The sequence below is a fragment of the Balaenoptera ricei genome, chromosome 21, assembly GCF_028023285.1.
Source record: "Balaenoptera ricei isolate mBalRic1 chromosome 21, mBalRic1.hap2, whole genome shotgun sequence".
NCBI lineage: Eukaryota > Metazoa > Chordata > Mammalia > Artiodactyla > Balaenopteridae > Balaenoptera > Balaenoptera ricei.
Window position 1 is genome coordinate 9,250,338 of NC_082659.1, and position 20,972 is coordinate 9,271,309.

General features: G+C 42.5%; 1 protein-coding gene across 1 annotated transcript in view; it reads left to right on the plus strand.

Moving 5' to 3' along the window:
• Positions 1 to 20,972, plus strand: part of CSMD1 (CUB and Sushi multiple domains 1) — a 1,821,295-nt gene that overhangs the window by 1,148,584 nt on the left and 651,739 nt on the right. Inside the window, exon 6 of the mRNA XM_059909813.1 lies at positions 9,828 to 9,940. Coding sequence (XP_059765796.1) covers positions 9,828 to 9,940 — 113 coding nt within the window. The remainder of the gene's footprint in view (positions 1 to 9,827; positions 9,941 to 20,972) is intronic.

A 20,972-nucleotide genomic window follows, 5' to 3' on the forward strand; every position in this document is an offset into this window, starting at 1 on the left:
CTGCCACCAAGAATGTAGCAGCATTGGGGAGGGGGTGGATCTTACCAGCTAGTGGCATAAGAAAATGTCATTATATCAAGTGAGGAAAAAAGTTTCCTAAGAAAAAGAGAGACATTTCAGACCCTTGAAACGGGCTAGGATAACATCTTACCCCAAGACTAAGGGAAAAAATATTTTTGTAGTGTCTTAAATAATACATATTGCTAAAAATAACATCAAAGAGAAAATGGTGAGTGATCCAGAAATTAAATGTCATTTTGTTTTTGGGTTTTTTTTTTTTTTTTTTTGCTTCTTTATTGACAGTCTTGGAGTATCACCTATGTGCATTTATTATAGAAATCTATTTGTAGATAATGTCTTCTTAATAATCAACAAATCATATGGATGTGCATCCATGCCTACAACCAGCTACTGGCTCTTTTGAAAGTCCAGGTGGTACAGGAGGCAAAGAACCTCGTTTCCTGTTGGCAAACCTCAGAGGCCTGTCTTTGCAGGTGGCACTAAAAGAACCCGCCAGAATATTAGATGGAGCCGGGGATTAGAGACACACACTGGAGGGTTTGTTTCCCAAGTCACCGACTCAGATCCAGACCAGTTTGCTGCAACGGAGATATTTGGTATAGATGTGACCTCATGTCACCTGTGAATGGGGTGCCCCCCACTGTGCAGGTTTCTGGTGGGTGTGACCACCCCTCAGGCCAGGAGGGAAAAGCATGCCCCTGGGCTGCAGCTACATTCCCTGCTGGCCTCCTTCCTAGGTCACCCAGGTGGACGAGAGGCCCAAAGGACTTTCCACTGAGAAATGCTGTCTCTTGACCGTCTCTCCTATTACCAGCCGTCTGGGCCATTTCCCGGGCTTCGTTCCGAGATACTCCCTGACATTTAGTCCTTAAGCTTTAGAGGACAGGATTTGTCCCATTCTCTCCCAGATGGTTCTCTCTGCTTGACCTCTGGGTTAATGCCTAATGCCTGATTTGCTGAAGCCCTCAACGTGTCTATGACCTGCTCTCAATCCCTCCTGTCTGGGCTGGGCTCCTTTGCCCCGTCTCTAATAGGGTCCATCGTGCACCTCCTGCTCCTTCCCTGACACACATGGATGTTCTCGCTGGCTTCAGTGAGGCCTGTATTAATGCTCTGGACCCCTTGGATGCCGTAGATGGAACAAAAAGAAGATGCCAGAGCTGATCCATTTGGCATTCACACTCGGCAGATCATGACACTGGCAGGAAATTGCCGTGCATGAAAAGATAAGAATGGCCTTCTCTTAATGATCTTAACTTTTTTTAAAAAATTATTATTTCTTTATTTATTTTGGCTGTGTTGGGTCTTCGTTTCTGTGCAAGGGCTTCCTCTAGTTGCGGCAAGCGGGGACCACTCTTCATCGCGGTGCGCGGGCCTCTCACTATCGTGGCCTCTCTTGTTGCAGAGCACAGGCTCCAGACACGCAGGCTCAGTAATTGTGGCTGACGGGCCCAGTTGCTCCGCGGCATGTGGGATCTTCCCAGACCAGGGCTCGAACCCGTGTCCCCTGCATTAGCAGGCAGATTCTCAACCACTGCGCCACCAGGGAAGCCTGGATCTTAACTTTTTATAGTCTTAAGCTGTGCTGCTGTTTCAGGAGCTCACATCATGAGCGAAAACAAAAGCATAGAAACCACTTAAAATGGATTTACTGAGACTCCTGTGTATGCAAAGTACCAGGATGAGGGCAATTAACAAGGTGCCAGTTGTACCCTCAGGGGACTCACAGTTCATTCGAGGAAGCAGACATCGATATGACCATCAAAAGTACAAGACGGGCTCTTATAACTTCCATAGACATATATGGGTCAAGTGCTAAAAGATTATGAACACGGGACAGTTGATTCTACCTGAGATAATAAGAGAAGATTTTTGGAGGGGATATCTTTTACAAAAGCTTTGAAATCTGAGAATTTAAACAGGCAAACGTCAGCCAAAGGGCTCTGGATGGGAGAGGACAGCTCAAAGTCAGGGAAGCATGAAGGTATAAGATGATTTAGGGAGCAATTCCAGAAAGGGCACAAAGAGAGAGAAGGCAGGACATGTCAGAGTCATATCATGAAGCATCTTCAATCCCATGCCAAGAAAGCTGATTTTTCTCAGAGTGATTTGGAGCCATTGGAGTATTTTTAGGAAAGTGCATGTGAGTCGTGATTTGGCTTGGGTGTCTCCACAAATCTGCACTTTGGAAATTGTTGCTCTCGAATTGTTGTCCCCAGTCCAGCAACTCACCTGACCAGTCACAACTCAGATGTCGCATTTCCAGGAGGGTCTTCCGCCGAGAAGAGTTGGAACCCCTGTTGTGGATGTGTATCGTGACCCGTGTTCCCCATTTGGCAATGCTTACCCTACATGTCATACCCTGAGGTCGCTCTTCTCTGAGAGATTCTGGGCATCTTATTTTGCTGACAGCTGTATCTTTGGTGCCTAGGATGGTTGTTTATAAATGTTGAATTGGGTTCTATTTAGGGCAGTTCATGTCAGGGTTACACCGAGTGGATTCGAGTAGGGAGGGTCAGGAAAGCAACGCACAATTAAAGAGACCTTTTCCACAGCACAATTAGGGGTGATAGGGTTTGGGCGAGAACCTGGGCAGTGCTGGTTTAGAAGAATGAACACTGCAGGGTTGAATGCCCACAACTTAGCAACTGAACAGACGCTGTGTGCAAATCTAAAGTTGAGGAGGCGGCTATGAGGTGAGGGTGATCCTCACTCTGATCCTTCCCTTGGATCCACTGCACTCACGCCTGTTTTGGTGCGGCCAGGGTTACCCATCTGAGAACTTGCTGCTCCCAGAAATCCATGGAACCCGGTGCATCTAGGGTCTAAACATCTACCAAAGGCCAACCTCAGGGGTGGGTATTGAGGGCGTTTCTGGGGCAGCTGAGTTGTGTCTCTCTGGATTTCCTGAGGGTTTATTAAAGTAAGGGGAGACTGGATGGCCAGTCAGGGTTGCTGGGGTATGAAACCAGGGAGTCCGTTCAAATCTATTCTGCATGACCAGCCCCCTCTGAGTCGTGCGTGGGTCTGTGTGGAGGCCTGGGTCCCGGGCAGATATGACACCATCGCTCTCTCCCAGCACCATCCCCCTGCCCGCTCTGCTCACCTCTAATGCTATAAAGAGATCTGATTCACCCCACGAAGGCATCTTAAGTCATGAACACCCAGCCTGGCATCATAACATGAAGGATTGTACAGAGTAGCCTTCACTTTGTGAGATGGGACCTGGGTTAGGCCCCCTGGGAGTGTTTAAACGTACCCCTTCCATTTTCCCATCCTATGTGTATTCAACCTCTACTAACTGCCCAGCACTTTACTGGGTGCTAGAGAGACATTGGTGGTAACACAAGCTTCATGTGTCACAGGAAAGATGCCCATCCAATAAGTAACCACACAAGAGACCAGGTCGTCACTAATTTGAAATGTCTGCAAAGGATAAACTAGGGAGCAAGGAGAGGGCAGAAGGAGGGAGAAACAGCTTCACCTACGTGGTCAGGTCAGGCTTCCCTGAGAATGTGACATATCATCTGAGCTCTAAAGGATGCCCAGTCTTACCAGGCAAATGGAGAGGAAGCGGGTGGTGGGGTAGATGCGAGAGAACAGCGTATGTCAAGACCCTGAGCAGGGAAGGAGCACTGGCTGTACGTGTGGGCTCAATGAAGTCAAGTTCATCCCAGAGTGGAAGCAAGGGGAGAGTGTGAGCCTGGAAGGATGGGTGTCCCATCCTGGAGGGAGCACCAGGGGCTCCAGAATCTATAAATTACTTTTGCAAAAGGCATAGGAGGTATGAGGCACACAGAGAATGTGAAAGATGATGCTAAAGTCATGGGTGGATAAAATTACCAAGAGGGAAGGGTGTAGCCATGGGTGTATAATAACGATATAATGATAGAATCTTCAAAAGTGCCTGGAGGAAAAAAAGGCAGAGAGAGAGAGAGAGAGAGAGAGAGGGAGAGAGAGAGAGAGAGAGAGATTGTTGTCCAAGAGAGAAGATCTTCATGAGAGCTAACCATGAATGCCAAGAGGGTGAAAGAAAATTCTATTAGAAAGTATCAATTTGATGAAAGGAAGAACTTTTAACAGAGAAGTCTTCTGTGGTCTGCTTTTAAATAGGCGGTGGGGGTTTTTTTGTTTTGCAGTCGTAGTTGTTTTTCCAAGAGGGTATATGTGTGTGTGTAAAACCTTTGGAATAACTTTCTAGAAATATTTGTATGTAAATATGTAACTATTGTGTGTGTATATGTACATGCTTGTGTATCTGGTATACGTATATTTGTGTATGTCCACGCACTTACATAGCTCTTTTTTTCATTGCTTTTTCTATTCTTCCAAGGTAAGGACTACCTTTTACTTCCATTGTTATTTTCTTCAGTGCCCAAAATAAGGCTTACGGTGGCAGCATTAGAAACTCAATATAAAATATGTATGTATGTTCACAAGACAGCAGATTTCACTATTAACATGAATAACACCCAATTAGAAATACGGCATTTCAGGAAAACTTCATTTGATCAGATTACTCTAGTTAATTTTGACAAAACAGAGATAAGTGAACCACCACACTCTGATTAAATGTCCACAAGAGCACAGAAATAACACAGCTTCCAGATGACTTTCTCCCCAACTTGACAAGCAATGAGTCTCTTGGAAGTAACAGATTTATTAAATTCCTTAGTCTCTTTAGGGAGGCTGGGTAATTTACAGTCCGTGTTGATGGTATTAATGCTTTCCGGTTTCTTAGTCGTTAAAGAGGTTTAACCACCAAGGAACCCCCAGAGATTTGTGTGATGATTTCCTAAAGACATAAGAAATCTGGCTTAACGTCAGAGGAGTGCTCAAAAAGAGCTCTCTGAAAAAACTGTAGCCTTTCCCAATGCATTTCAGAACACTATCTTGGTGACTCAAGTCTACAGCTTTCAATTTACATAAGTAAACAGATGAGTCACAGACACAGGGCGTGATGTTTGGGAAGAACAGTGTGCTGGGCCCCTTTATGTCCCAAACGAGGAAAGAGGAGCTGATGGAGGTTAAGTGGAAAAAGACATTATGGGTATATTAAAAATAGGATCACAGAATTTACGGTAAAGCTATTTGGAGAAAATGGAACAGCCTGGACGGTTCTATGTTGGCTCAAAGACGATCATCTTAACTTTAAGGATCCCATGAGGGATCTTCATTTATTTATTTTTAAATTTAATTTCATTTATTTATTTTTTATACAGCAGGTTCTTATCAGTTATCCATTTTATACATATTAGTGTATACATGTCAATCCCAATCTCCCAGTTCATCACACCACCATCCCTGCCACCGCTTTCCCCCCTTGGCGTCCCTACGTTTGTTCTCTACATCTGTGTCTCTATTTTTGCCTTGCAAACCGGTTCATCTGTACCATTTTTCTAGGTTCCATATATATGTGTTAGCATATGGTATTTGTTTTCTCTTTCTGACTTACTTCACTCTGTATGACAGTCTCTAGGTCCATCCATGTCTCTACAAATGACCCAATTCCGTTCCTTTGGCAGAAGGAAAACCTTGTTGAACCCTTTGAAAGAAATGAATTTGCCAATGGATTAAATCGCTTAATTTGGCATTATTAAAAAAAATTTTGAGAACTACTGATACCTTTAGCCATGTCTGTAGGGATTGCTCAGTATCCACACTGTTGGGCTTGATGAGTTTCCTAACCTGGTTTGAGATGCTCCAGAAATGAAATGCATCTACCAGTTCCTTAGAAAGGCTTTTTCCCAGCTGATTGCATTGAGGTATTCTTTTTTTCCTCACCATCCTCCTTTATTTTATAAGCCCAGAAATCTTTGATTTGCTTAATTTTACCAGGTCCTTTGTTTCTACATGCTTAGGATAAAAAAGTTGTCAGTATATTGTAAGCTAATAGACAAAGATATTTGTTATGCCATCATTTCCTCTTTTCTCTTGAAAGTGGTTCTGCTTTCTATCTTGTACTAACCATGTCAAGTCCACTATTGCCCCATAATTTACCTCTCACTTCCCAAACTATTTATTTATTAGAAAACCAATTCCAACAGATTTATAAGAAATACAGCTAAGAATTGTAGAGGACTTGTAGGAGATCTCACTGCAACAAAGATAGACGTTCAATTGTTGATAATTACGGACAGGGTTTAAACTGCACTGGTTCTCTAGGGTTATTAACAGGTATACAGTGATGACAGTTTCTACCTTATGGACTTTCTTTCAGGACTGTTTTCGAACGAAAAGTAGGATACACATATTAAAAGGCTGTAGTTTTCCATTGTCGCCAATAACAAATTAACACAAACTTGATGGCTGAAACCAATACAAATTTATTACTTTATGGTTCTACAGGTTATAAATCTTATACAGGTTTTGCTGCAATGAACTCAAAGTGTCGTCAGGGCTGTGTCCTTTCTGGAGGCTCTAGGGGAGAATGCACTTACTTGCCTTTTCTGTCTTCTAGAGGTCACCCTTGTTCCTTGGTCCATGACCCTTTCCTCCATCATCAAGGTCAGCGACCACCTGTGGAGTTTGCACAAGCCTCACTCTGACTCGATTTCACAGATATCCTCTGACTGTCTTATTCTGTCTCCATCTTCCACTTTTAAGGATCTTTCTGATTACATTGGGCCACCCCATCATCCAGGGTAATCTGTAACTTCATCATATCATCAAAGTGCCCTTTTCCCATGTAAGGTGACATAGTCACAGGTTGTGGAGATTAGGATGTGGACATTTTGGGAGCCATTACCACAAAGGTATTCAGTTGAATTTCTTTACCTCTAAACCTTATCTGAATCATCCAGGATCTTAGTAAATCTGCCCTATCATCCGCTGGCTTCCATATTAGTCAACTTTCTTTAAATTTGCTTGTAATGAAGGAACGATTGACTTTGTAATATGATCTTGCTGTTAAATGGCATCTCTAAGGTTAGCCCCTGCCCTAAGGAAGGTGAGAGAACAACTCACAATTCCAAGGATAGGTCTTATATGGAACAATGACCTGCCCCCATATTCCCCCCCAAACAGAGGATGTGAATATTTGTTGCATTCACACAGCCAAGTCAAGAAATCCATGCATGTTAATTCACTCTGGAGTATGATTCATTTGCATGGCTTGGCTCCAACCACGGGAAATAAATTATATAATTGTTACTAAATCCTCACCTTTGATTCTATATAAAAGAAATCTGGGGCTTCCCTGGTGGCGCAGTGGTTGGGAATCTGCCTGCCAATGCAGGGGACACGGGTTCGAGCCCTGGTCTGGGCAGATTCCACATGCCGCGGAACAACTGGGCCCGTGAGCCACAACTACTGAGCCTGCGCGTCTGGAGCCTGTGCTCCGCAACAAGAGAGGCCGTGATAGTGAGAGGCCCGCGCACCGCGATGAAGAGTGGCCCCTGCTTGCCACAACTAGAGGAAGCCCTCGCACAGAAACGAAGACCCAACACAGCCAAAAATAAATAAATCAAAAAAAAAAAAAAAAATGGATGCCATTATTTGAAAAAAAAAAAAAAAGAAATCTGCACAGGAATTATGCATTTTTTGAATATATATACTAGTTTGATATACATCGTCTAGTTATCTTCCTTACTCAATATTTTACAAACTGCCTCATATATAATAAAGCAAGAATCAGCAGACTATGGCCCACAGGTCAAATCTGGCCTATAAGCTAAGAATGGTTGTTACATTGTTAAGTGGCTGAAAAATCATCAAAAAAGAATAATATGTTGTTATGCAGAAAAATTACATGAAATGCAAGTCGTGTCCGTATTAAAGTGTTGTTGGAACATATCACACAGGGCTGCTTTGGGGCTACAAGGGCAGAGGTGAACAGTGGCAACAGAGATGATGTGACTCATAAACCCTAAAATATTTCTATCTGGGTATTTATTGTTCAAGTTTGTCCACTAACACAAAACTGACATTTTTTTGTAGGTAAGTATTTGGGAGATATGGCGGTGAAAGGGGGATTTGTTTATGTGCATTGCTAATGTTGATATGGAACTAAAATGTAACTCCACCTAGTTTTTGAAATCAGAACCACTCCAAGAGAATCTAATTAAGGATAAACAATATTTTTAAAGCAACAGCAAAATAAACATGGATTTCAGTTATAAAAATTTTAGTAAGTAGATATAGGTGAGCTGGATCAATGTGGGTTTCTGAATCCAGAATTTACTTCTCTCTTGGCCATTGTCACTATTAGGCAAAGAGGTATGTGACCTTTTTCTAATAGAATTTGTAACGTAATCTCACCAGGAAAAGAAAGGTGGGGGAAGGAGCCTTCAAAAAAAATATTAGAATGATGAAATGTTTTTTGGAATCAGTCGTATCCAGCTTCACCAGTCGGTGCTACATAAATCCAAGCAAAGAGTCAGATCTGAGTAATGTATTTCCTCTTACAGAAGATTATTTCAAACAGTGACACAAACACTGTTGCAATTGGTTCCAGTCAAGGTTTGGCTTTTCACTTTGAATGGATACTGCACATTTTTAAACCTGAGAGTTGAAATTGAGCACCCTGACATCAGAAAGCTTGCCTACATATTTCACTGGATGCAGCTTTTCCTCCAGGTAAAAGTAGGAGTAACTAGGGAAACGCTCTACACAGCCAACCCGTGCCTAGCAAATTCCAGGCATAGAGTACGATTTCCAGCGGTGGAAATTGCCTGCCAGCCCGCAAAGGGCCCCACCAGTTTCAGCTCCAGGGCAATTTGTGAATCCCTGACATATCATCTGCACGAATAAGCATCATTTTGAAAATAGTTTTACAACTGAGACGCAAAATAATTACACAATGTGTAACCCCATGTAAGTAGCTTTAGGAGCATTTACACGTGCATCTATACCATCTCATTAAACACCTTGATCTAGGTCTTTTCAAGTCCAGTTTACAGACTGGAAAACTGAGGTTCAGAAAAGATAACCCAGGGATATAGTGCCTCAACTAGTGCAAGTGGAGCCAACATACAATCGTCTGTCTGAAGCATCCAATCCAGTAGTACTTAGGCCACTGTCCAGAACGGAATGCATCACAGCATCTCTAACCATCAAGAGCTCCTCTGCCTGAGAAGGCATGTACTCCTTAGTAATGACACAAAGTTTTCAATAGTAGGAAGTAAATGACTTGCTTTTTCTGACAACCAGAGTGCAAATTGTAAGTGGACTGGATATTTTCAACAGCTTAACCAGAGGTTGATCCTGTCTTACTTTTGAAAGATTTAATTTTGTTTAACATACTACTTTACTCACACATGATTTTATTCCATGTTGAATCTCTTTGACAGTTCTTGTCACTAATCTCATAAACATCCCTCTTCTTCACTTGAGCAGGAAAGGCCCAGGTTGTGAATCTGCAGATGGGGCCCTGGAAACATTGGATGTTATCAGTTATCTGAGTCGACTTCAGGTGAAACTGAATTGCCAAGTGTTTAAATAGTGAAGGGCAGACTTGTATCATTTGTCTATCTTTTCCTTTTGTAATTCATTATGATCGAGGTCCTGATAAAAAGAAATAAGAGATCAAAAGAATATCTGCTCATTTAATCATCATTAATAAAGAAGAATCAAAATGTCCAATATTTGTGAAAGCCTTTATTCCATCAAGGATGAATATAGCATTTCTTTGTGGGCAAAGATGAAATTACCTGAAGTGCTTCAATGTGGAAATGCAGCTAATAAATGGCGTCTGTTTTAGGCAACTCTACATAAAGACTATTGGCGCTCAGTTGTAAAATCGGGTTTGAGACAGGACATTTGTGCTGCTGGTTTACAAGAGAGATTTTCTTCATTCTCTCTTCCAGGCTGACCGGCATGAACCTCCCTTCCCCTGTTATCAGTAGCAAGAATTGGTTACGACTCCATTTCACATCCGACAGTAACCATCGACGGAAAGGATTTAATGCTCAGTTTCAAGGTAAGAAGGCTCCATCTTATAAGAAAAAAAAAAAATGTATTCACACTGCATAAATGCAACTACCTGATTTAGTGATTTACACATAAGGGGACCTCAAAACAGAAATGGCAGATTGTTTGTAGCCAGGTAAAACAGAGAGTCTATAGTCAATAGTCTGTAGGGTTGATTCTGAAACTTTCTCTTTCTCTCTAATTTCTAGGGTTTATTCCTGGCTAGTACTGTATAGTTTCCTATATGTTTCTAATAATCAATAATTGTGATCAATACTGTGAAAAGGTTGATGGAAACTATTCCACATGCATCTGCAAATAAAACTAGTATGGCACTGTCAGAAAGCTAGATGCTGTCCCAAGCAAACTTCTCCAGCTTTCCCCAAATCATGGCCGTGAGAATGCCAGTTCAATTAAGGCAGAATTCCCTGAACACTTGCCACAGGGAAGCTGGGACCCCAAAATGAGGAAATTATGACAACCCCCATGCTCCAGAAACTAGCAGATCAGAAAGATAATTTGTAAACAGCTCCCATGAAAGATGGAACAGAAAGAGAATCACGGGAGCCACTTAAGGAGGTTTTAGTAATATTACAACAAGTGGCTCTGAATGACTCCTATCTGAAACACATTTTAAAATCCATAATGCCTTCACTCTGTCCTTTTGGGCAAGAAGTTAAAAAAAATAAGAGTAATCTTCAGGGATTTAAATACAGATGATGCTGAAGAGGACACATGTGTTGAGTTTTATCTGCCACCGGGATCCTTGGGGCTTGTGAACCCTCATGGAACGTGCCTGACTTGGAGTCCAGGGACAATTTTATTTCAGCAAAATGCATTTATTCATAAGGAGCATTGTCCACCCCTCAGTTTCTTCTGATGCTGCCAGAAAGCTCTTGAATTGCAAATATACTGCCTTGAAGCTTGGTAAGAGTCACGGTAATTTGTTTTCACTTATTCTGGGACCCAGGCAAGGCCAGTCTTTTTCTTCCCATACCTGCCTTTGTGTGCCTTTATCTTTCAAGGCCACATATTCTAACTGTAGTTATAGAAGAACAGGTATGGAAAGGACATATCAGTGGGGACTGGGGTCACTAGGTGATATAGTGGTGGGGGATGAGGAATACACCACCCAGTCTCGTAGGAAATTCTGAGTCTTCTCTGTATTACTCCACATCAACAGATACATCTATCCCTGATTTAAAACCATCGTAGATCACTATTTGGAATAACAATTGACTGATCAGACAGGTAGGTAGGTAGATCTATAGCGTTATTTCTAAACTGGTGATTGATCTTCTCCAAAGGTCCCGATTAACTGATTGGTATGGAACTACAGAAAAATTTCTAGGTATCATCCTCTAAACCTCATCAGTGGATTTGGCATCTGTACTAGTGATTGGAAGAAAGGTGAAAAATAGAATATCAAGTTTGAAGATACTCTAAATTGGTAGATATAAGAAACAATTGCAAGAGTTTAGACATATCAGCCATTGATGATATATATAAGTCGTGATTAGAAAAATTTGTACATAAGTCCCAAGAGATAAAAAGATGCAAAAATATAAGGAGGGGTAAACATGGCTTAACAGTGATACATGAGAAAACCTCTTCAGGCTGACTTTGAAGTTCAAGTCCAAGACTAAATGGTGGGAGGGAGCTGCCTTTTGTTTCATTCACCTCAGGCCTTATATCACAGGAGGGGTCATGACTAAGGCTGAATCTCAGCCGACCATACATGGAAAGTCAGATTCAGTACCAGATGTCACCCTTTTGTGACAAAACAGAGAGCACCTGTCAATGCCAGGCGGGAAGGCATTATGAGAATTTTTGTGGCTCCTGAGGGCAGAACTATCACCCGTGAATAGAAGCTACAGGTGGTCCTTCCTGCTGATTCTAGAACAAGCCTGAGGGCAGTGGAAGGCAGGAGGCAAGCGATGGCTCAGGCTGAGCCTCTCAGAGGCCCCGGCAGCTGTCCCAGTGACCACCTCTGCTGGACACCACTCTGCCCTGACTTTGCAGCTGAGAGGCCTCAAGGTTTTCACTCTGAGGACAAATGAGGGGAAAGCTTCCTGTCCTGTAGGTGTTATTCCTGTAAATTTTCCCTTTTTTTTCTGCCTGGATTGAACATCAGGAAGCCCCAGTTTGTATTGTACTTTATTTCAACCAGACAAACTCAGGGGGAAAACGCTGTTGTTATTACCAACACAATTGCTAAAAAGAAAAGCAGAGTAAAAGAGCAATCTAAAAAACCAGCAAGAACAATAATAATAGTGAAAACACACAGTGTCTACTAAAAGATAGTTTAATATCTATGTAAATATTCTGTCAAAACCCCGGATAGCCAAAGCAATCTTGAAAAAGAAAAACGGAGCTGGAGGAATCAGGCTCTTGGACTTCAGACTACACTACAAAGCTATAGTAATCAAGACAGTATGGTACTGGCACAAAAACAGAAATATAGGTCAGTGGAACAGGATAGAAAGCCCAGAGATAAACCCACGCACTATGGTCACCTTATCTTTGATAAAGGAGGCAAGAATATACAAAGGAGAAAAGACAGCCTTTTCAACAAGTGGTGCTGGGAAAACTGGACAGCTACATGTAAAAGAAAGAAATTAGAACACTCCCTAACACCATACGCAAAAATAAACTCAAAATGGATTTAAGACCTAAATGTAAGGCCAGACACTATAAAGCTCTGAGAGAAAAACATAGGCAGAACACTCTATGACATAAATCACAGCAAGATCTTTTTTGACCCACCTCCTAGAGAAATGGAAATAAAAACAAAAATAAACAAATAGGAGCTAATGAAACTTAAAAGCTTTTGCACAGCAAAGGAAACCATAAATAAGACAAAAAGACAGCCCTCAGAATGGGAGAAAATATTTGCAAACGAAGCAACTGACAAAGGATTAATCTCCAAAATATACAAGCAGCTCATGCAGCTCAATATCAAAAAAACAAACAACCCAATTTAAAAAATGGCAGAAGACCTAAACAGACATTTCACCAAGGAAGACATACAGATGGCCAAGAGGCACATGAAAAGATGCTCAACATCAATAATCATTAGAGAAATGTAAATCAAAACTACAATGAGGTATCACCTCACACCAGTCAGAATGGCTATCATCAAAAAAATCTACAAAACAATAAATGCTGGAGAGAGGGTGTGGAGAAAATGCAACCCTCTTGCACTGTTGGTGGGAATGTAAATTGATAGAGCCACTATGGAGAACAGTATGGAGGTTCCTTAAAAAAACTAAAAATAGAACTACCATACAATCCAGCAATCCCACTACTGGGCATATACCCTGAGAAAACCATAATTCAGAAAGAGTCACATACCACAAAGTCCATTGCAGCTCTATTTACAATAGCCAGAACATGGAAGCAACCTAAGTGTCCATCGACAGACGAATGGATAAAGAAGATGTGGCATATATATACAATGGAATATTACTCAGCCATAAAAAGAAACCAAATTGAGTTATTCGTAGTGAGGTGGGTGGACCTAGAGTCTGTCATACAGAGTGAAGTCAGAAAAAGAGAAACAAATACCGTATGCTAACACATACAGATGAAATCTAAAAAAAAAAAAAAAAGGTTCTGAAGAACCTAGAGGCAGGACAGGAATAAAGATGCAGACATAGAGAATGGACTTGAGGACATGGGGAGTGGGAAGGGTAAGCTGGGACGAAGTGAGAGAGTGGCATGGACATATATACACTACCAAGTGTAAAATAGATAGCTAGTGGGAAGCAGCGGCATAGCACAGGGAGATCAGCTCGGTGCTTTGTGACCACCTAGAGGGGTGGGATAGGGAGGGTAGGAGGGAGATGCAAGAAGGAGGAGATATGGGGATATATGTATATGTATAGCTGATTCACTTTGATATAAAGCAGAAACTAACACACCATTGTAAAGCAATTATACTCCAATAAAGATGTTAAAAAAAAAATTCTGTTAAAGAATCTGAATCTTAGGGTGTTTGGTGAAGAAGGGGAACATTAAAAAGCACATTTCTTTGCTTACTGCCTTTCTAACATTATTGTAGTCACATTTATCATTTGTGGTCACTCGTAAGACTATAAAAATTCCATCAGTGTTACTCAAAGTGAACAAGATTGCAAGTTATGTGAGATTCCTATGAAAACTCCTTGTGTTTCCTAAGCTGCTAACACAGCCCTCTGGTGGTGTCTCTGGAGGAGAAACTGCTTCTCCGGCCAAGAGTATGACGCCTGGATAGGTTTTTACAACTTCTAAAAACAAAGAACACATTCCTTTTAACTTGGTGCTTTTCTTGGTCAGATAAACAACCACCCACCACCATAACATCGTCTTTCTTCTTTTCCTTTATGTTTTCATCCCTACGTTCTTCCTTCTCTGAATCTTCCACTTTCTTCTTTGGCTTTTATCTCTTCAATCACGCCAGCAAGTTATGCCAAAAGTAGTAGTAAGGTTGATTGACAAGTAAAACTGCTCTATAGTTGCTAAATATATTCACCTTTAAAATAGCATTGTGAACAAAAAATGTGGCAATGGCGATAAAAGCCACTTGATAGATTTGAAATATCTTGTGTCTGTAATGGGCTCTCACAGAATAATAGGTTTACGTAGGACATGTTATTCTTTAAATCAGCTGAAAATTGAGCCCGTTCTTTATATGTTGCCTCCATCATTAATTATAATTAAATAAGTGCCTTGTTAGCACAATTCATCATGTAGACATTTTTGATGTCTACAAGATGAATATTTTTAAAGATATATTAACCTTGAACCATGAATACCTCTTCACTATTACGTAGCCATATATGCACTGAGCTCCAGTTTTACATATATTTATCTGGCCATTTATAAAAATACAATTTTCACAAAATGAAATTCCCATTGATTTCTGTAACTGATCAATCATTTTGAAAGTGTTTGTAATAAAGTTCCAGCTTATATAAAGAACACTCTGGCTTATAAATCAAGGGAAAACCTGACCGTGGCTTTAAGTTTTGTGTTGACACAAACAATTAGCTTTCTTTTTAGGTGATCATTCTATACCACTATTGATTTTCCTTTTTATTTAAAATGAAGAACTTTGTATAAAATGAAGACTTTCATGTTGTTAAAAACATATTTTGGAAAACTGGGAACTTCATCTTTTCAGATTAATTCAAGTTTAGGTAAAAGTTATGCATTCTCCATTCTCCAGTGCTCGCATCTTCTGCAACCTGTAGAAGTTCTACCTCCAAGGTAATAGACCTGGATCCTGGGGCCAATGCGTGTGTCTGTCTCTCCCTTTAGAATAGTAAACAGTAAGGACCATAAACTAGAACCTGAAAGGGGCTTAGTTAACGTATGTTGAAACATGAAGGAAATCAGGTGCTCATACTCTTTCCAAGGCCCATGGAACATTGGTCTGCAGAACTAGTGAGACAACCCCTAGGTGGCGTTCTCGTTCATTTCTATGGCCTTGGGCACCTTTCACTCTTCCACTAAGGGGACTTTTCAGGTAGATGGGACACGTTTTCTTTCAATCAAAATAAATTAGTGAAATCTAATCTTATAACCTCTAAGTAATTCTTAAAATCTCTAAAAGGAAAAAGAGTTTTTTTAATAAATATAAATTCACTGAAATCAGAAACACATACCACTTTGCCTAAATATATACTTTAACTTCTCTAAGAACCAAAGATTCTTGCAAAGGGTCAACTCCAGGGCTTTGAATAATTCACAGAAGATCCCCACCTATGTGTTCCAAGCTGCTGACTTTTGGCCTCTCCTTTTTTATTAAGTACTCATTATTAGCCAGTATCCTTTCTGCCCTGTGTGTCTCGCTACCTTAGTCTATAAAACGAGAATAATAGTATCTGCGGCCCCTAACCACTGTGGGTAGCAAATAAAATGAAAAGAAGGTGTGGCAAACACTTTGTAAACAGCACTGAGACATCAGAGCAACCATCGCCCATCAATAACCGTTCCTTGAGCTCAGTGTGTCCTCCTAACCCAAATTAACTAAAATAGATTGATCTTCAAAATTTTAAGAGGTATTTTAAAACGTAAAAAATGGGAAGACTATTGTCTTACATTGTTGGCAGTAATTGGAATTGGTGCAGCCTCTTCAGACAGCTGTTTTATGGGAAAGTTGGACCTGAGCCTTTTCTAGACCCAGCAGTTCCACTCCGGGTACATGCCCAGCAGAAATGAGTACAGATGTGCAACAGGACACACGGAGAGAGAATGTGCACTGAAGCTTTATCCATGGTCGTCAGACACTGGAATTAACCTAAATGTCCAGCCACAGTAGAGCATGTTAAGAAAGTATGTATATTCGTCCGGTGGAATACTAAATAAAAATGGAAAAAGACAAACTACTTCTACAAGCAACAACATGAGTGAATCTCGTAGACATACTATAGAGAGAATGGACCCAGACACAAACACATGCACCCGGCATGGTCCATTTACATGACATTCGGGTATCTGCAAAACCAAGTAGTTACATGAGAGCTCTTTGCTAAAAAAGAGTATTTTGCTTTTTACTTTGTGTGTGTGTGTACATTTCGATTTAAAAAGTGTTTCTACAAAGGGTCAGAACAATCCCCTTCCTCCAAAATGACAATTTCTTTAGAATTTTCTTACAAATAGGCCCAGACAAAAATACCTAGAGACCCCCCCCCCCACTCAATGTCGTGGTCCTATTGAAGGTCAAAATTAAGAAGAGCCTCACCCTACATATAAGGAAAGGAGATAGTAAGTGGGGTGGCCCCTCATCACACAGCCTGTAAATAAATGGCAGAATCAGGACGTCAATAGAACCCTCTGTGCTCTCTGTTCAATGTCACCCTTTCAACTCTATTTTCTCCATCAACTTGCAGTACTGCTTCTTCTATTGCCAATCAGAACACCTTTCTTTGGGGAGTAGTGATTTATTTTTGTAAAAGGGAAATCCCAAAGAAAAAGTGACACTAAAAGACAGCTATACGTGAGTGACAACTTTATCCATTTTCTCAGCTTGATCTATTCAGAGCAGAAGAATGGCAGAACCCCCTGAAGGAACAGGTGTAATAACAATGGGGGGGGGGTGGCAGGAAAAATAAACATGGAGAAGGAAGTATTGAATAATAGAATAAATATATTCCTGAATGAATATGAATACATATGGATATGGAACTAAAGGGCACCATGCAGGTAGAGGCTGGAGTTGAAAAGAAGTTAAAGAAACGTACATACAGTCCTGAAGAAGGAGGAAAATGACAAAAGGAGCAGGGAGATGCTTCACAGCCTAGTGAAGGGCTGCCCTTGGCGAGCAGGTGTGAGGGCTGCCCTGCGTGTGTCATACTCGCGTGACACAGACACATGGAGGAGGCCACTTTGCAGACACGCCGTCCACAGTGTAAATCCGGCCACAGCGAGCGCTTTCACTGTGTGGAGTGAGGGGGTGGGGATTGGAGGTGAACAGCTTGGTCCAAGCCCAGCGATGGATGGACCACGGGAGACACGTGGCCCTGATCTAAGTCCCAGTCCTGTTATGTGGAAGCCTGTTTCCTGCCCTACAAAACAGGATTGGTAACAATGACCACCGTGGACAGGGGTGTGGATTAGAGGATTAATCCTGTGAAGCGTGTAGCTCGGTGCCCAGAATGGGTCCCCCTGCACCTCAAATTCGGGTCTACAATCTCCGTATAGGGGATGACCTGGACGTCTGTCTCACAGACTTTGTGTGCAGGATGCAGTGAGGGCTCGCAGGGTTTTACTACCTTTATGAACTTCCTGGAAGTTCGCCGGCCTCTACTCCTTTTGTTTACTCTGTTTCACTGGTCCAAGTACGATGGCCATTCGCTGGACAGCAGCTCAGGCCGTTCAGTTGATCTGTTCAGGTCCCTCATTGACGATCTGAATTGACGACCTCACTGCGCTGGGACACATGGGGCCAAAGAGGATGGGTCGTGCTCTGGCCCCCAGTCCAGGGAAGAAGGGAGGAATACACGTAAACGGACAATTTCCGGATGATGTGAGTGAAGCCAGGCACCAAGAGCTATGAATTAGAAAAATGCACTTCTGCTGACGTCAGAAGGAGCAGAAGGGCTGTTGGAGAAGGTTTCCCAGAGGAGGGACAGCCTGGGTTGCACCCCGGGCGTCCGGGAAGAAGGAGGGGACGGATCTCGGCAAAGAGAGGAGCACGAGGAGAGCCAGAGCAGCAGTGTCGAATGCAGAGGTGCAGTCAGCCTTCTGCAGGTACAGCATGTCAGTCCTGGGGTGGGAGGGGAGACGGAGAGAGCAGGGAGGATCAAAGGGAAGAGGGTGGGCTGGATCCCGGGAGGATTTATGCCATCCTTAAAAACGTGACTGTAACCGTGGGTAAACAGTGAGGATCCCGGAGTGTTTGAGAAGCAGAATCGGAGAGCAACGTGCACAACTTTGTTGCTAAGGCTGCTGGGTGGTACCCTTTGGTAGCTCTTGGGGGGCCCCTGGGGAATCTCAGGAAGAAGGGCTGCGGGTGGAACACTCTGAGACACTGAGCACAGGAAGCGGGACTGTCCCCAAGTCGTCATATTTAACAAAGAGGGGAAAATGTGGCTGAGATACACATATTTGCCCTAAAGCGGTGACATGCCCTTCGTCCCAAGGCTCAGCCACCAACACATTTAAAGCATCAGTATATTTGAAAGAGAATGTGCCCATCAGAGGGGTGTGTGTGTGTGTGTTTGGTGGTGATCATGGTGGGTACTTGGCAAAGGGAGAAACCTAGTGTCAAACCTGTGTCAGCCTGTCTTCTTCAGAGCCCAGTGAACCAGTGCTGGACAAGAGAGATGAAAGCTTCATGGCAGGGATTCCAGGCTCAGTAAGCGGTGGTCTGGCTGTAACCCACTTCCTCTTGGGAACACATGAGGGAGCTTGTGTTAATTAGCACATCATCAAGTAGTAGTGGCGAACCCACTGTGTGCAGCAACGCCTCCATCTGCAGTAGGAAAGCCCCATCTCTCATGGAGCTGACATCCTCGAGGGGAGAGAGAAATGCACCAAACGAGTCAAGACCACAATGTTGGGGGATACATTAGGGGTCACGGGCAAGAAAGGCCCTTCAGAGGGAGCAAATTTGACCTGAGATCCCCATGGCTCGTGAAGGTTAGAAAAAGAGCAGCGTAGGCAGTGAAAACAGCAAGTGCCAATCCTTCGAGGAAGGAGGAGCCGGGGAAGAACACAGAATGCTGAAGGGTGAGAATTGCCAGAGATGCATCAGGGGACAACCCCTCGGGGCCTGGTGGGGAGGTCCGCAGGGACAGATGATATTTACTTTATGTACAAGGCAAGGCTGTAGAATGTCTGGAAAGTGAGCGCGAAGTTGTCTGATTTAAGACCATCACTTGAGCTGGTCTGTAGAGAAAGCCACTCTGTGGACTAACATCCCGTCCCCTCCATGAGTGATGGCAATCCTTCTACACGAATAAATGATGCTGTGGGTCTTACCATCTTTTTTCTCATCTTGGTTCTTGGGCCCCACCCTGAGATACGGATCATGTCACAGCGCTGGTGAATGGTGCTTTCTGGTCTGCAAGGTGGAGGGCACACCTGAGCTCAGGTGATCAGCTGGGGCAGCACAGCCAGGGGTCACCTGCCTGCAGGGCTCTTGTCCTGGCCCAAGTGACATACCCCTCAGCTGCTCCCATGTGTCCAAAAACCCACCCGCACTGCACAACATCACCGTGGGCTGTCTGTCCGTGATGTATTAGACCCACCCACTTAACCTTTGTTAAGGCGGGGAAGTGAGTGTGATCGTGTGTGTGTGTCAGCACATTCAGAAATCACAAAGGTAAAAATCCATTGTGAACAGGACAGAACAAAGAGAATGTGCTCAGATTTCAGTAGTAATCACTTTCACTAGACATTGGGAACAATTTCTTACTAATGTTGAAACTAGTGTTGAAGAGGAGAACATATTTCTTAAGGAAAGTATGTGATTTTATTCATTAGAGATGTTAAATTAATATATAGGAGTCTCACCTAGAGGCAACCTAATGGAGTAAATGAACTTTTGAGTCCATTCCAGACTTTTAAGTCAATGCATTTTCATGTATTCATTGATTTAAAAATTGTGTTTGGAATATTAATGCACAGTAAACCTTAGCCATTCTACGTAAAAGCACTTAAACTAAAGCTTTCCTTTCCCTAAACTCCTAAATGTGGTTCACATGGGGGAATTGGGAGCCGACAATGTTATTCAGTAAATCACAGCTATTTAGAATACATTAATGTGTAGCACAGGTAGATGTCAAGTTGTTATGCTTGGAAAATATAAAAGCTTTGGAGGGTTATTACTCCCTTGGCAAATTGTCTTTCTACAATTTTTATTTATGTGATGTTAAGATGGAAATTATTCTGGTTTTTGGTTTATCAACTCCTAACTGTACTCACGCTTTGTGCTTCTTCTCTCCTGGTGGCAGTTTGATCAGTCCCATCTGGAGACTATGTTTAGAGTTTATTTCTAAAGGCGCACACATATCCATTTCTCACAGGTACCGTGTGCTTTGGAAATCAAAGCATCACGGTGTACTGTGCCCATGTCAGGAGGCTGTCAGCATTTCCACTGAGAACGTAGTCGTCATAGTGTAGTGTTTCTTCACACCCCCCGACACATGCTAGGTCAGCGAGGTGCTAGAGGTATCGCTTACCCGAGATAGTTACTACGTGGAGCTGTAGGGACATCGACGCTCAGTCAGAACCATTAGGAAGCCAGGAAACTTGAAAATGCACGAGCCACGTTTCTTGTTCTCTTAATCATCTGGGTTGGGTTTCTCAAGTTGCACAGCGAAGCTGCTGCTTGATGTGACACAGAATCTAGGATGAATCTGGGAAAGGAGCGTCATTGTTCCAGAGGTTGCCAATGCAACACTCAACACAGATCCAGATGTGAGTTTAAAATGGGTTTTGAAGCAACGTGGAGCAGAAGTTTATTTCTGGGCACCTGTGGAATCTGGTTTCTTCAAACTGGTTCAGCGTATTTCAAGTTTGCATGAAGTCACTCACTGGAAAGCTCTTTCTTT